The sequence below is a fragment of the Taudactylus pleione genome, unplaced genomic scaffold (assembly GCF_031769625.1).
Source record: "Taudactylus pleione unplaced genomic scaffold, aTauple2 ptg000036l, whole genome shotgun sequence".
In the NCBI taxonomy this organism is placed as follows: Eukaryota; Metazoa; Chordata; class Amphibia; order Anura; family Myobatrachidae; genus Taudactylus; species Taudactylus pleione.
In genome coordinates, this window is record NW_028284438.1 from 11,016,418 (window position 1) to 11,034,606 (window position 18,189).

General features: G+C 42.1%; 1 protein-coding gene across 2 annotated transcripts in view; it reads left to right on the forward strand.

The window, feature by feature from the left end:
* The window catches only part of AFG2A (AAA ATPase AFG2A), a 544,164-nt gene that overhangs the window by 473,937 nt on the left and 52,038 nt on the right, over positions 1-18,189 (forward strand). Inside the window, exon 15 of one of the 2 annotated variants that reach the window (XM_088452282.1) lies at positions 5,677-5,841. The exons of the other annotated variant lie outside the window; for it this stretch is intronic. Coding sequence (XP_088308408.1) covers positions 5,677-5,841 — 165 coding nt within the window. The remainder of the gene's footprint in view (positions 1-5,676; positions 5,842-18,189) is intronic. 2 annotated transcript variants of the gene reach the window in all.

The window sequence follows — 18,189 nt, forward strand, 5'->3', positions numbered from 1 at the left end:
CAAAAACAATCATAACTGCACGCCACTTACAGGGCACTTAGAAAACAGGTTAGGTAGACCATCCGACCATGAATTGGGGAGGGTGAATGACCTGCGGCGGGAATGAACAAACGGTCTTTACTTTCTTGATTGCCCTCATAGTAAAAAGTGTGCAGAGATAAAGGAGCTGATGCAGCGTTGAATCTTAGTCCATTTGCGCAGCCTATCTTGTGTGTTTCCACACTGTGCATGCTCTAGAACCAAGCATAAGGCAACTACAGGTGATGCAGAGTCATACGAATCACATTCACATCTCCACTGGGCTGTAACTGGGCGTTCCCATGCAGTCTAAGTTCAGAGAGGGCGTATTGATGGGCTAATCAGAGTTGTAAGTACAGACGCATCTTTTGCACCTAGTATAGGGCTGGTGCTATTCCATATTGGGAATGATGACGGCTATGAGTCCATGTGTACAGATAGGTGCAACTCTGCATTTGGGCAATTATACGCATTTTATTCCTTTGGCACAATGAGGAGGAAACTTGCTTTCAGTTGTGCATTGCCTGAAAATCCTCACCTGACAATACAAAATATAATAATATTTGTCATTATTTCAGATAAGGGGAGATTATGTTTACTTTTACATATTGCATTCATAGTAACAACTAGTATGACTTTTAATTATTTTTTTTTACTTTGATTACTATGATGTCAAATCCTTGTTGTAATAAATAAAACATGGAGATAAAATGACCTTTTGCTATTTTACAGCTATACGTAGATTTATTATATTGAACAGCGCTTTCCACATCTTTGTTTAATTTGTGTAGCATTCTATTTTAACTTACACTGATCAACAATATCCACAGGTTCCCTGCTGACTCCCTTTCAAAAGCTACAGTTTAAATATAGAGCATCATCTCAAATAATATTATCTAGATGTTTTAATAGCAGAAACCAGTGCTCTGGTTTTTTATTCGGTATACTGGCATTCCTCTCAGGCATCATTGCTAGACCTTATTCCAAAAATACGGGTGCAAGCGCTCAGCCCCCAAGGGTAATCAAATCCCAAATTTCATTAGGAGAGATACTATAATAAAACAAATATTTTTCATATAGTCACGTTTTTCAATGTTGTAGTTCCACTTTGAGTCCAAATAAAAGTCAAAATCTTGGCCCAATCCTGATTCCTTCAACATTTTTCAGAAAAGGTACAGTTAAATTCATATAGGTGTCATTTATATAAGCTCCCCTACTAAGCTGTACCTCCTTTTCTCCAGATAATGGTATTGCTGCCTACAAACTCTACCAACGCGTTTCAACCCACAACAGGTCTTCTTCAAGGTGTGTTTATGTGTTGCTCAGAACCAGGTACTTATAGGGGCTAAGAGCCACCACCCACTTCCTATAGTGGGTGGGCGGGCTTAAACCATGAATCTTATAAATAGATCCTTATGTTTGCATATAATGAGTTACTCCCTTCATAAATTGCTCCACTCTTGACATATGGCCAGATCATCCCAATTAGAAGCCGGCAAGTTTTAATAAATTATTTATTAAAACTTGCCAGTGCGCTATCAACACAAGCTTCTAAATTCATGATTTAAGCCCGCCCACCCACTATAGGAAGTGGGTGGTAGCTCTAAACCCCTATAAGTACCTGGTCCTGAGCAACACATAAACACACCTTGAAGAAGACCTATAGTGGGTTGAAACGCGTTGGTGCAGTTTGGACCCCTATATGCATTTAACTGTACCTTTTCTGAAAAATGATATATATGGTACGTAGCCATTTTAATGTGTGTACTTTTATGCAAAATAAATTGTTCGATGTTTTTACACTGAATGCCCTTTCCTTCTGTTTTATATGACATCTACATGAGGAATTATATATCAGCATTTGGTTAATGGTGTTGAAAACTCACATATGTTGAAGGAATCAAGATTGGGCTTTTATTTGGACTGAAAGTGGAACTACAACATTGAAAAACGTGACTATATGAAAAATATTTGTTTTATTATCATATCTCTCCTAATGATATTTGGGATTTGATTATACCCTTGGGGGCTAAGTGCTTGGACCCGTATTTTTGGAATACTTTCTAGTTTATGATCTGGTGTTTATCATTGGGGGATAAGCAGCCAGCCCACTAATGTGTGTGCGCAAGTGAGTTCCATTGTTTTATCATTGCTAGACCTAATTATGGGCCTGATTCCGAGATTTATGCAATACAGATATTTATGCAGATGGAGTGATTGTTAGCTAATACACATGTGCGAATGCCGCACTGTACACATGCAGCGAGTGTATTGTGATTACACTCGTACAGAGGATCCACTCTGCACGTCTGACTGTTTAAATGCCATTTTTATTGGCGGCATAAAGTAGCCATTGTGATCTCCTTCTCAGCATGAGAGCTTTCAGCGTGTCAGGAGAGATGCAGTGTTTGAGACAGGTCAGACATGCTGCATTGCTGCCCAATCTGCGTCGATGTTCCTGATGTTTACGCTGTTACACATGGTCGGATGGATTTGAGAAGGCAGCAGTGGGCGTCCATATGCTCGGGTAAGCTTTGGAAACATCAGCATATTTTCACTATTGTGGTCTGTAAGAGATTGCAGCTGCGATGGCATTAGTGTAACCTATGTACAGTAGTGGAATAAAGTTTGTGAACATATTGGAATTCTCCGTATTCGTTCATTAATGAGAACTAAAATGTAATTTGTTCTAAATCCAATTCTGTGATTATAGTGGATAGTTTTTGTTGTGTTTGTCCAATCCAGCATTCACTGTGTTTATTCTGAAAAAGTATGTGCACCTTTGAGTTTAGTAAACGGTAACATGTCTTGTAGCATCATCGACAGCCAATTATTTTCTGTATCAGCCAATCAATCCCACTTATCAGCTTGGTGATTTTTGGTGCTCTACCTTCATGGGGCAGATGTACTAAGCCTTGGAGAGAGATGAAGGCGTCTATTTACTAAGCCTTGGATAGAGACAAAGTGAACGGAGATAAAGTCCCAAACAGTCAGCTCCTGACTGCCATGTCACAGGCTGTGTTTGAAAAATTACAGGAGCTGATTGGTTGGGACTTATATGTCCGTTCACTTTATCTCCATCCAAGGCTTAGTAAACAGACCCTAATGTACCAACCGGTCAGCTCCTAACTGTCGTGTCACAGGCTGTGTTTGAAAAGTGACAGTTAGGAGCTGATTGATAGTAGTTTATCTCTCTCCACTTTGTCACTCTCCAAGGCTTTGTACATCTGCCCATATGAAACAAAATTGCTTCCACTCATTTATATTTTTAGGCTACAACATTGGGTCAACATAATTTTGTCTCCAATCTTATAAAATGGGATTTGTCTCTGTGTCAGCCTTTCTGTTTTGCTTTTGTTTGTAGGATAATTATCATAATCAACATTCTGGTAACCTTACGTTCGCAAACACCAGGAATAACCAGGATCTATGGCAGCACTTGTTTCTGCAACCACATTTATTAGCGTAGTTAATCTACACTTATATACTGTTTACTGTACTTACTGATGTGACACGGGAACACCAATTCGTTATGTGATGCAGTTGGCAGTGTTCACAGAGCAAAGTAATACTTGTTAGTCAGGAATGTAGTAGCACTCATGCTGCCTGTTACGTGCAGGAAAACAGTGTAAAAGCACAGAGTTCTCTAAAGGCCGGCATACAAGTAACATTGTTACTTGGGCACCCATGTATACTGGCCTTTGGGGAACAATGACTAACAATTTGTGTAGTTTAACCAATTTATTGTTTCGTATTAGGGCTCAAATTACATTTTACATCTGCAGTCGGGCTGGACCAATTTGCAATATGTAGCACCTATCCTTGTGTATCAACACCTATTTCCCTACAGATTGTAAGCTTGCGAGCAGGGTCCTCTTACCTTTATGTCTGTTTCCGACAACCCAGTTTTGTTCTATTAATGTTGTTTCAAATTGTAAAGCGCAACGGAATATGCTGCGCTATATAAGAAAATGTTAATAAATAAATAATTGTTTACATTAAACTAATGCTTAAATACACATTGTTATACACAGGGCCGCATAGAGGGAAATTCAGTCAAGCTGGGTACACACAAAACAATGAGAGTACCCAGCGATGCTACACACGACCCGGCTGCCGACGGGCCGTCAAATCGGGCGGTCCGTACACACTGGGCGATCCGATGCCCGACCGCCCAATATGCCGCCCCCCCCCCCACATAGCTTAATAGGATCATCAGCCGCATCACCTGATATTACATGCAGTACATAAGACCAGGCGATGAGGCTAGCGACCCCACGGGAGCGCACACTACACGATGTAGTGCATACACACTATACAGTAACATTTGTCGTCCAATGTGTCGGAATCGGCCAAATCGTTAAAGATATCGTGTAGTGTGTACCCAGCTTTAGTGTTTACCCAGCCAAAAGGGCTGCAGTGTTGGTGTCACGGTGACCAGCTTATGGAGTTTATGGAGACACGTTGGGCACGATCTTAGCGAACAGTACATCATAAACTGGGAGGCGGTGGCAGCCTGCCCCGGCCACTGAAGTGCCCTGTTATGGCACTGATTATACATAGTGCACAAACTTTCTATCACTACTGCATCCACAACTTACTTCAATATAAAGAATCGTTCATCAAGAAAGTCTATGCATGTCTATAAGTAGATGTATTACACTGGTCAGCCATCTTTCTACAAATATACCATTTTCATAAATGTATTATTTATTAATGACCTTAGATGTATTGTTATAGTAATCATGATATATCATGACTTGCAACTAAATATGATGTTTGTAGTAGATAGTTATACTTCTGCTGCTGCTGAACACAGGCTAACTAGCAAAGATAAAAAAGAGCTACAGATAACAATATATCAAGTTTTACCCTTGTACTACTTGGTTGCTGATTACAAGGGAAAGTATATAGCTGTTTAACATGCAAGTCCATACTACTGATACAGCATATGTCATAACAGTGAGAGATACAGACATGTCTAAGGAATGTTAGGAAGTCAGATATTTGTCAAAACTGTGCAGACAAGTGTTACTGCTACATGTGGCTCAAAAAGCACAATTGTTGTTATTTTAACTATTTTTAATTTAGCTCTTACTAAAGGCACAGCAGACTTTGCAGAATAATTAGTATGTCACAGCTCACATAATAGGGCAGTGCTTGAAAGCTCAAGGTCATCACCTCCTGGACACAATAATCAATGTGAGTTCTTCCTGTTGTGTGGTGTTTAGTCACTGTTGTAGTTGCAGGCTCTCCACTTTTCTGATCTTGTATGCAGTTACTTAGATGTATTTATTTATGCATTTCTGTAGTGCTCAGTGAAGGTTGTTGTGTATTGGGGCTGTCAGATGAACGATTGAACAATTTTTCCAACGATTTGAATGATTTTACGAACGATTGAACGACTTCAGACAGTATTAAAATGAATGAAATCGAAATCTGACTGCAAACACATCAGATGTCAGATATCGTTACGTGAAAAACAGGAACGCGCATCGTTGCAGGCTGACATGTCAGATTTTCTTTCAGATAGCACGATTTTTAAAATTGTTATGATTCAAATCTGAAAGAAAATCTGACCGTGTGTATGCACCATATGTTTGAGGATTTTAGTTTGTGGGGGGGTTTTCACAGTCATGTCTCTTCTCTCCATTTCAGGCTTTGATGCGTCCAGGACGTATCGACAGAATCATTTTTGTGCCTTTGCCAGATGCTGCTACTCGCAGGGAAATCTTTAGACTTCGGTTCCTGTGTATGCCTATTGACAGTGAGGTCAGCCTAGATCATCTTGTGCTGCAAACAGAAAGGTATTCAGGTGCAGAGGTAAGCATTGACCATTGTCTAGTCACAGCTGTTGCTTATTTATTGTGTGGATAAACAAGTAATTATCAATGTTACTAATTTGGAACAAAAACTAAAAAATAAACCTCAACAATGTTGAGCTATAACAATGTCTTTCTTTTTTATTAAAATTTGGTATTTTTACATCAGATTATGTCAGGGTTTTTTTCTAATATTTTATTGATTCTTATTTATTCTATGTGTTTCAGTGTACTCAGCTATCCTATGTAGATTCCGTAAACTATATTCACATTTTGAAATACCCAAAGAATGTAATGTAGTATTAATTATTTATTTATTATTTATTACCAGCTATTTATAAATCGCACACATATTTCGCAGCGCTTTACCGAGAATATTATATAATTATAACATGGTATTTAGATTTTAGGTTACAATTTTCAAGGTCCAAAAACACAATCTATTACATTTAAATCTGGTGTTAATGAAGTTGTCATATAAAGGGAATGTCCACTTTGGGAATCCTCATATTGTGAAGCCGTAAGGTTTTGATCCATCTGCTGTAACTAGGTATTATAGGATTCAAAACACACTTGTGGATTGGGTCGGGGCAGTGGGATAATACTTACCTCTCAGTTCTAGTCCCGTTATCCGGAACTCCGCCATCGATTGCGATTTACCTTCCACCCATGTGCTTCTTCAATGGTCCAAACAGATGGAAATCACTCGGTGCCAGGCCAGGGCTGTAGGGATGATGGTCCAGTACCTCCCAATGGTAGCAACTTAACAACTCATGTGTGCAGTTGGCAGAGTGTGGCCTGGCATTATCGTGCAGCAATACAACGCCTGTTCTCAGTAACCAAGGTCGTTTTTGACTAAATGCTCTTCACAACCGTCTGAATGTGTCACAATAGCAGACAGCATTCACACTATCTCCCTAGTTGAGGAAATCAACAGGAAGCATGCCCTTGTAGTCCCAAAACACAGTTGCCCTGACCTGCTTTGCTGATGGAGTTGTTTTGAATGTCTTTGAAGGTGGGGACAATGCATGTTTCCATGTCATGGATTCTTGCTGTCTCCAGTGTCACATACTGCACCCACGTCTCATCGCCTGTACCGATACCCTGCAGGAACTGCACTTCCTCCTCATGGTACAGGGTCAAGTGCATGAGAGACAATCCCATCCTATTGGTTTTGTGAACTTCTGTCAGTTTCTTTGGTGCCCAGCGTGAACATTTTTTACTGTACCCCAGTTCAGGGGTGTATCTAGGAATCTGAGCGCCCCTGGCAAGGTAATGGACTGGCGCCCCCCTCCTCCCCATAATTTCAGGAAGTTTTCCCAGTAATAGCCCCCCTATGCAGTGCCCCCAGTAGTAGTCCCCTCTATGCCGTGCCCCCAGTAGTAGTCCCCTCTATGCAGTGCCCCCAGTAGTAGTCCACCCTATGCAGTGCCCCCAGTAGTAGTAGTCCATCCTATGCAGTGCCCCCAGTAGTAGTCCCCTCTATGCAGTGCCCCCAGCAGTAGTCCACCCTATGCAGTGCCCGTAGAAGTAGTCCCCTCTATGCAGTGCCCCAGTAGTACTCCCCTCTATGCAGCGCCACCAGTAGTAGTCCACCCAATGCAGTGCCCCCAGTAGTATTCCCCTTTATGCAGTGCCCCCAGTAGTAGTCCTCCTTATGCATTGCCCCCAATAGTAGTCCTCCTTATGCATTGCCCCCAGTAGTAGTCCTCCCTATACAGTGCCTCCAGTAGTAGTCCCCCCTATACAATGCCCCAGTAGCGGCCACCCCCCCCCCATAATGTGCCCCCAGTAGCGGCCCCCACAATACAGTGCCCCCTAGTTCAAGCCCCTGGGGTAGTCCACCCATTGGCTGCTGGTGGCACTGCCGGACAGCGCCCCCCCTTTGGCCGGCGCTCCTGGCAAGTGCCATCCGGCCAATGGGTAAATACGCCCCTGCCCCAGTTTCTCATGAACAATGTTATGCACAGTATCCACTGTGATGTTCAGTTTGTCAGCAATATCACTAACTTGAATGTGTCTGTCCTCTTGAATCATACCTTCATTGTGGCACAAATTGTCATCTGTGGTGAACATACTTGGCCGGTCGGATCGCTGCTTATCTTGAACGTCTGTCCTGCCATTATCAAAGGCAGTTCACAAAACCCAAATCTGTTTCCGTGACATGATGTTATAATCATACACCTTGACCAGTGGGCAATGAATTTCAGCTGCTGATGTGCCCTATAGATACAGAAAACTGATCACACAACGCACCTCAATGTTTGATCATGTTTTCGCCAGCTCTGCCATCTTACAACTGATGATGGGACAGTATGACTGATATGATCACAGTCTAGTTAACGTGAGGAGAAGCAGTGGTCTACCTGCTCTGGCCTGACAGGAAATTAGAATGAAATAGAGAATATTACGCACGTGAGAAGTCTTGTAACCTTATTTATTGAGCCATCCCGTACATACTCCCATAGTGCTCATTCTAGCACCCTGCACCTGTCACAGCTCGTGCAGTTTCTCTTTCCTACCTGGGGTGTCACTCTCTGCTCTGATGCTTCTAGCAAACTCAGCTGATGCAACAAACATTTGAGATACAGACCAGGGTGTGCTAGAAGCACCAGAGCAGAGTGACACCCCAGGCAGGAAAGAGGAACTGCTCGGGTTGTGACAGATGCAGGGTGCTAAAATGAACACTACTCCCAACAATTAATGTAACTAAAATCGGTTTAAACAAGTGCACCATAGCTTGTTTTCCACTTATATACATATAGAGAGATAAACTATACCACAGGGCTATGAATCTCCACAATGTACATGCTGGACATAGATATGCTGATGTTAGGAACTAAATATATTTAATATCACATGATTCAATATATTGACATTAATGACGTTAGATAAATATATAAATATCTGTCATCAGAAAGCTGGAATCTCTGTAATTGGTGCTTCACATTCTTATCAACACCTCTCTTAAGTGTAAATCTGCTGTATTAATAATACAATTTGATACATCCTTGTAGTGTCAAGAAAAATGCTACAGGTGTCTTTATGTAAAGTTGTTCAGACAGGTTTGGTTTCTAATCTTACGTAAACTGGCAAACAGCTTATCCTTTACTACAATTAGCCAAAGGCAAATGGTAGATGTTTATAGCAATAACACCAGCATCTTGCAGAACACTGTGTGCCGCCTTGCGTCTAACTCTGTCGGCATGCCAGACATTTCTACCTGCTGGGAATTCATTCCATCCCAAAGCCACAAAATACTACACAATAACAGAATAAGTCCCATATCCGTGTTGTTAGCTGTTGCTTTGGACAAAGATAGTGTCTTTCTGTCAGACAGTCCTCTGTTTGCACTTTGCAGAAGTGTATATGTATTGGATGTTGGCCATTCGAAGTCAGTGAAAGCATTGTTTCTGTTGTGCTTGTTCCAAATCCATTAATCTCAGCAGCTGACAAAATCAGCAGTTCTAGCATCTGATTGAAGCCACTCTGAGTATAGTGTTTGTGTATTGTGCTCAATGTCCAGCCTTCCATGTTTTTGTTATGAATGTTTTGTTTGTGCGGGAGACATACAGTATCAACTGCTAGTCACACATTCCATCTCATCTCTTTCTACAGCAAAATCCCATGCTTTGTACTTCATCATAGAAAGACCTTTTATCACCTCTGTTGCACTGAGATATATATACTTTAATGTATATTTATTGTGCGAGTGTGTATGTATATGTATGTGTATATATATATATATATATATATATATATATACAGTGCACATACATACACACACTCTAATGTACTAAATGAGTGCAGACAATAGTATATCAATTAATCCTTTTACTACTGAGCCTATTCTGAAATTTTCTGGGTTGGTCACATTAGAACATCACTATCAGTAATAATTCATGCAGTACCCACACAAAGTAAAAGAGAGAGGACCTACTATATCCAATAATTTAAACTGGATATGGAGTTGGAGGTAATCAGGTTCATTGTTTACATTTGTACCCACTAATGCAACTAAGGCTGAGTCAATATTTTGGTTACTGCAACTCATTCTCTATTATTACAGGAGCCCTGAAGCCTTGGTGAGTAAAATAACATACTTCAGAATCTGAGTCCATATCCCAGCAAGATTTAAATGTGAATGTCGCTGTTGGTCTTTTAATCGCACTGCAGCCATTTGTATGCCACTTCTTTTACCTTGTTCACAAGTGGCAAAAGCTAGGGATACTGGCTACTAATATACTGGTGGAGGAGGGTCCTCAGGAAAGGACTGAAGTAAGCCTGTGTGAGTGGCAAAGATGCTTTGGAATGAGAACTTCTCTGCTCAGTAGTTTTCCTATATTTGGAATATTGAATTGAGTGCATTTATTGACCCTCAAATGAGGTCTGCTGTAGGTGTGACTCTTCTCATTCAAACAAAGGGAGACTTGAGATGGGGATAATTTCAGAGGCGTTACTGACAGGATCATCTATGCTCTATTATAAAATCTTCTGTTACTCATGATGAGGGAAGGACTAGATGGATGAGTCCTTGAGCAGGGCATAAAGGAGAACAGCAGTGAATCAGTTGCAGTAACTTAAACTGCGTCCTCCATTGCGTTAAACTGAAGTGACTGGGCGTGTTCTTTAGGTGCTTGCCTATGAGTATTCTGTGCTGCAATTAAGTTCTCTGACAACTGGAAGTGGTTTGGGGGATGTAGATGTCATCCTGCCACACAGAATGCTGGTGCTGGAATCCCTACAGGAGTCAGAATCCCGGCGGCTGCGATCCAGACAGCAAGTATTAGGGCTATGCACTAGGAGAAGGGTTAGGGTTAGGCTCCGGGTGAGGGTTTTTTTTTTTGGGGGGGGGGGGTGTTAGACTACGGGAGGGTTGTGCTAGGGGAAGGGTTAAACTACTTACCTGCAAGTGTCTGGATTTCCATCGTGGGGGTTCCGGCACCGGGATTCTGACTACTGCATTGTGTGCGCCTGGTTCGGGTACCCAACCCCTACAAAGAGAGCAGTCTCACTAAAATACCAATTGGAAGTGAGTCTTTTTCAAACCCTATCGGTAGGATATTTTAGACCTATTGATGGGTTGAGTACGTGATCCTGGCGCACACAATGCCAGTGGTCAGAAGACTGCCTCCTTTGTAGCTGCTGCTCGCTGGCTAGCTGAAATACTCTATTAATGCCAATAATCACTGAAATAAAGCAGTACTGCAGTAAAAAAACACAGCAATTCACCACAATGTGTTTACACTCATTTTAACAGTTTTATATTTTTTTTAACACATATCCCCTTTTGCGTTTATAAATGTTTAACAAGAATCTTCTTATACCTTTAAAGTAGACTTGTGTTACAAATACCATAGTTACACAAAACTTGGCCTGTATGGAGAAATGATGCCTCCAGCCACTAGATGGCATACATTTACATTAAACCATATCATTTCTAACCGTGCTGGTTTATAGTTTACAAGATTAGAAGCTGTGAAGAGCACATGGAGATTATTCTGAGGTCTTCATTAGATTTACTATTTAATTTACAGTTTTTGTATACTGACAATCCAACAGATTGTGACCTATTGCAGAGTTATATATATCAAAATGCCAGAATTTATTCATTTTAGTAGGTAATGCCACAAACAAAAAAAAAAAATATTGTACATATATATATATATATATATATATATATATATATATATATATATATATATATTTATTTATTTTTTTTATTTTTTTTTGCCCTAGCAAGTACTGGAGCACATTTAAGTAAACAGTTACAGGAAAATGGTGGTGTTGCCCACACAGCCAATCCGATTTTAACCTCTTTTTTTTTTTAATATAAGAAATGTACCCCTATGTGGTTTCTCCCACTGGCACAGTAATCATAACTGTACTAAATACAGAAAGTGAGACTATATAACCATCACCTACAGAATTATTTTAACCATGGATTATTTTTCCAACCCACAATCTTACCAGGTGAAGCTGTAATCTCGGGCACACTACTTAGCTTACAGTGGGTGGGATAAGCAATATTCGGAGAAGTGTTCCATAATTGGGAAACAGAAAGAAAAAGCAGTATATGACACACAGTCTACAAAAGTGACATGATTTACAAGACACCCACAGTGTCACCAGTTCTACGTGCTTTTCATCCTAAATGGCACATGTGGACAATTCGATGTAGGCTGTGTATATAGTGATTCCCAGTGTGGGCCACTGGTGAAAGCAATCAGGTGGGATATAGTTGACCTCCTCCTTGGAAATGACTAGCTTAGAGTTAAAAGCTTGGCAGTCCATAACCAATATCAGCCAAATGAATGGTTGTGTTTGGGTTCTGCCACAGTGGAGGTGGTAGAGCACTCAGGATCGGTAGCAGAATAAGCAGCCAGGTCACTTAAGTTGGACTTCAATCCTTTCAGATCATCTTACCATGGAATAAAACCTAAAGGATGAAAACACTTGGATATTTTATAATGGTTGTCATAGTGCGCCGGACACCGGCTATTACTTTCCGGATCCAGCAGCACTGGAATCTTGGTTGGCAGCGGGCAGAGAGTCCCCGGCGCTCGCTGCTGAGGCGTCCGCTCCTGGTTCCCCTTGCTGTGCGGCTGCAAGTGAAGGCAGCTGCGGCTCCCCTAGGAGTTTGCGCCGACCTGCAGAGAAATTTAAAGGGACAGACACGCCAAATGAAAAGTCACTTGTGGCGCGAGATTTGAACTCCTCTCTATAAGAGGGAGTCTCTGGCAACAAACAGGTGCCAGAGAATAGGTTCCATTACCTTTCTCCAGCGTTCCTGTGTATAGTTGCTATCCGTTCCTGACTTTGGCTTTGTCCCTGACCCGTCTTCATCTGATCCTTGGTACTGCATTTGGTACTCTGGGTCTGACCTTGGCTATCCTCCGTGTCCTGCATACGTCTGCTCCCTGGTACCGTCTTGTCAGTTTGGTTCTGACTCGACCTGTTGACTATGCTGAAAGTCTCCTCCGCTCCATCCAGAGTTTCACCAGCACCTGTACGTCAGACGTAGCCAAGTTCATACCTTCTTGCGAGGGTCCCTGGTAAACACCGCCGGCACATTAGACTCCGCGCCTCAGAAATAGATCACGCCAGTGCCCAAATACAGGTTGCATCCGTTATCTACCTGAGAGTTGCGACACTGACATATATAAGGTCTACAATCTCATGTTTTTGTTATGTTTAGCTACTATGTCATTCCCTCTCAAAGTGGGTGATAGTAGTAATGTATATGGTATAGAGCACAGTGGCCTGATACAGAGATGGACGCACTTAGCATCGCTGCTTTATCTTTGGACACAGCAGTGATGCTAACATATGGTAATGCAGTAGGAAATGTCTGTGGAGAAAAAACGCCTCCTGGCAGTATTGCATATTCGAGTGCTGTGTCCTAAGACGCAGCACCGGATCTTCTGCGCCACCATCGGCCATCTGAATAACCCTGAGGTTACTCAGATTGGCCCTTGCAGCTCCCCTGTCCTCGGCATTCCCAGAAAACGGAGGCCGGCACTGCCCGCACCCCACCCCGGGTGCTGCCTGCAACAACGCAGTACCCATTCTACACATGCACAGAACAGGCTCTACGTAGGTGCCCCACCCTCTGAGGTGTGCGCAAAGCATTGGGTTTACATACATCTCTGATTATTGGCCATTGTCTGATTACTAGTTAGGGTCTGGTGCTCATTATTAAATAACCTCTGCTGCCTTTTTTAATTGATAATATATAAACAGGTAAAAAGAGTAACAAAAAAAGCATAAATAATAAAGTATTTCATTTTCTTCCCTTTTCTACATCATGTCAGTATGTGTTCCAGTATTGCTAGGAATATATTCTTGCTCTTTACCATGTAGAGTGTACAGTGAGGTTTGTTTGCAGGTATTTATCTTTTCCTGTTGTTCTTCTGCATGTCAGTGTGGTAACTGCACAGCTTAAAGACACAGGTGCACTTAGTTTTACTCTGTAGGTGCTCATGGCGGGCTCCTTGGCTGATTGACTTGAGCAAACCATGCAATTGGATTACAGACAGCAAAGAAATCACTCAGAAGTTGCGTGACAAGAGTAATGAAATGATTAACAGCTGCATATTTGTTCCTTTGCCTGGGGGGCTTCATATTTCCTATGTGATCCTATCTTTGTATAGTTAGAAGCCGTTGTCTAATCCTTCCATGTTCTGTCTCCTCATCTATCTGCCCTCTATGACTTTCTCACCTCCTTTCCTCTCAGCTACAACAGAAACACTGCAGATTCTGCCATCTGTTTCATATTGTGTGTGCTATAGAGGATGAATGGAGGAAGGCACTAACCTATCTAGAACTGTCTTTTGTTCCATTTTACTGCTTCAAGATTCAAAGTGACATACCAGGCCTGGGATACAGTGCAAAATCCTCTTTGGGGAACTCCTCAATTTGCAGTAATGTGCAGGAATTTGCATTTGTGAAAGAGCAGATGATTGCAGGCCAGATAAGAGGAGGTTACAGTAGCCCAGTCTAGTGAGTGTATGAGGTTCTTAGTTGCCTTCAGTGTGAGAAATGGCCTGATCCTGGAGATATTTCTCAGATGAAAATGGAAGGACTGCAAAAGATACTGAATGTGAGGTTTGAATGAGGAGGAAATTGTGGTGCTGTCAATAGATAATGAAATTAAGGGAGGTGAGGTTATTCGGGAGGGTGGGAAGACTATCAGCTCAGTCTTAGACATGTTAACTTTAAGAAAGTGCTGGGACAGCCAGGAGGAAATAGCAGTGAGACAGCTGGAGATAGGAGTGAGGAGAGAGGGGGAAAGGTCAGGAGAGGAGAGAGAGATTTGAGTTACATCAGCATATAGATGATATTGGAGGCCGAAGAAGCTGATGAGCTCACCTAAAGATTATGTATAAAGGGAGAATAGAAGAGGCCCAAGAATAAAAACCTTGGGGAACACCTACAGGTAGTGGAAATTGGGGCACAAGTGGAATCATGGGAGGAGACAAAGAAAGAACTGTCAGAGAGGTGGAAGGACAGCAAGGAGAGGGCTGTATCACGCAGACCGAGGAAGTGCAGGAAAGGGTACTCTATGGTATCAAAAGCAGCAAAGAGTACTTGCCCTTGGATTTGGAAGCAAGAAGGTCATTGCATATCAAATTAATTAGTGCAGTCTTGTGAAGCAGTTTGTCACATCCATTTGTGGCCAAGATGCATTTTTGGTTCAAAAAGATGATTGGTGCAAGTCGAGCTGCAATAGTGTGTGAGGACAGATCTGTATCTCAGTTTGAGCATAACGATACATGGCGCTGGTCACTCGTATTGGACCTCTGAGCTTGGCCTATTTACCCAAATTGCGTACTTTTTGCTGCATTTTGCTTCTTTCTTAATTCAATAATAGTGTACAGGATTAGTATTTTTGTCATAAAGGAATTTGTATAAAGTTGCAGAGTAAGACGCATATTTTAAGAAAAGTTGGTGACAGATGTGTCCTCATACACCTAGACTCAATACGCCATGCGGCCTGGCATGAGTGAACCGCTATGTCCCGTTCAACTCTGCTTGCACCAAGCAGCTTTTTCGCCCAAAAATGTGATTTAATCACAGTGAGATGCAACTAAGACGCACCAGGAGACTGCACTGATTAATTTGATAAGTGACACTTGTATATCTGTGTGTGAGTCTGTAAATGTACTTGGCGTTGAATAAAGCCACAGCTGCTGCATTATAGCAATTTGTGTGCATCTAAGTCTAAATATATGGATGCAGATATACAAGTGTCACTTATGAAATGAATCCGTGCAATCTACTGGTGCATCCTAGGTGCGTTGCGACTGAGACGCATTTTCCATGAAGAAGACGATCAGCACAGGATCTTGCATCCTAGAGGCCCTGTTTGGCGTGACTGCACCAATATTGTATGAGGACACATCTGTATTATTGGCCAGTATAGCGAGACAACACACCCTGGCAGTACTTGTGCCTGTCAGTGCTGCAGACCCTCCTCCCACTACCACATAGCACAGACAGCAGCAGTCTGGAGATCACTCATTGCAGCCCAGTCATTGCCTTTGAGACCAGGTACCCGTCATGTGACTCTGCTGCTTTTCTCCCTCACTGAGGCATGCTTAGGCTCGGCTCCTCTCTCTCTGCGCCTCTCATGAATAATGACATGACATCATCACGCCTGACATTGAGAGAGAAGAAGGGAGGAAGACACAGAGAGTGTGCCCATACAGACTGTAGCAGTCCGGGCAAAGGCTCTGTTAGCCAGCCCTTGGAACCGCCCCTGAACCCTGCTTCACAGGGCTGGATTAAGAGGGGGCTACAGGCAGTCGGCGCAGGGCCCCCACACACAGGCCCGGCGACTGGAGGACTAAGGGCACAGGTGTTCTGCTGCCTGCGCTGCTACATAATCAGCAGGGCGCAGGGAGATACCTGTATGGAGACAGTCCTGGAGCCACTCAGTAACTTTATTGCATCGGTGGTGGCAGGTGCAATAAAGTTATTTTGTTTAATTGGTGCAGCGCGTGTGGCGTCACGCAGCGCCACACCCGCTGAAAGAGTGCAGGCAGCTGGAAAACATAGAAGGTAAGTATAGGGGCTGGGCGCAGGGGGGTTGGAGAAACACTGAGCTTTAGAGACAGGGTCTGTGCGGGGGCTACCGGGGGGGGGCATTGTGGCCATATTGGAGGGTGACAAGGTAAGGGGCCAATTTATTGGAGGGGAGCCCCACAACTTAATTGCCCCATGCCCCCACAAGCCTTAATCCGACCCTGCTGCTTTATGACAGTGAAAGTGGACAAAGTTAAATATTCTTAATTATAACACTGGGGAACAAAAAAATATATATTTTTTCTTGCCAAGGATTTAAAATCGATATGAGAATACTCGCAGGTTCTATTTTCGCATTAGATCTTCACTAATGAAAAATGATAAAATTCAGTTATTTTCTCCATGTGAAGTACCTTACTAGTCTAGGCCTGCTTTACTTAACAGAATCAGCTTAGTTTTGCTTTTTTAACAACTACCCTCTTTAAACAATAACATGAATTTGTTTTATTTGTGATAATGTAGCTGGTAGTCACGTTTAAGATACAACAAATTCAAATCTCCTCACTAACGTTGGGAGAAGGCGTGGCAGTGCACTGCTGGGACATCCTCAGTCCACAGCCACGCCTCCTCCCAGCATACCGATAGGAGCAACGGAGAGGACCGAGTGACGCAGTTAGCACACCTCCTGTTCCTTTGTTCGGCCCTCTCTGTGTCCCACCACAACCAATTTCCTGCCGCTTGGGCTTGTTTTGTTCAGTACGTCCTCGGCTTTTGTTGGGAGTTATCACTGAATGTGTGAAACAAAATGTTTTTGCCATAAAAATTAGTTCTTCTCAGAGACGGTGTACTAACAACCCTGATGTTTATTGTTATATTTGTGGCAAATATAGTGTTGCAAAAGATAATATCACTGTATTCGTAAAACAAACGTATCCGGCTTATTTTGGACGTCACTTAAGCCAGCAAGACAAGATTTGGGTGCCTCACAAAGTTTGTAAAACCTGCGTGGAATCACTCCGCAATTGGACTAAAGCTGATCGAAAAGAACTTAATTTTGGCATAGCTATGATGTGGTGTGAGCCAAAAGATCACTTGAGTGACTGCTATTTTTGTGCTGTAAATGTGAAGGGTATGAATTGATTTAAGAAACGCAAATGGGCATACCCAAGTATGAATTCTGCAAAACAACCAGTACCACATAGCAAAGATTTACCTGTACCATCAGTCAGTTCTTTGTGCGAAGTTGAATGTGATGATGTGGAAATGTTAATATCATCCAGTGCAAGTGACAACACAGATGAAAGTGAGTTTGAAGAAAGTTCCTCTACTCCAAACAAATTTTCTCAAAAGGAACTAAACGATTTAATTTGTGACTTGAATTTATCGAAAAAAGGAGCTGAGCTTTTAGCATCCAGACTATAACTTTGTATCGAAATAGAGAGCAAGCCATACTGCCGTTCTTTAGCCAAAATAACAATCTTGTGCATTGCAACATTATTCCGGAACTTCTCCAGATGATGGGCTTACCAGAATATCGAGCAGAAGACTGGCGGCTCTTTTTGGATAGTTAGTTCTAAAAGGAGCTTAAACTGTGTATTACTGCACAATGGGAATAAATTTGCATCAATTCCTATCAGTCATTCGACAAAACTTAAAGAACGGTATGAAAATATCAAGTTAGTCTTAAAAATGGTAAACTTTCTTCTTGGGTAGCAAAGTGGATATACTAAGCATCTTCGTATACTTATGGGATAGTCGTGCAAAACAAAAGCACTGGCAGCAAACCATATGGCCTCCAAGAGAAGTTTTAACTGTAGGAGAA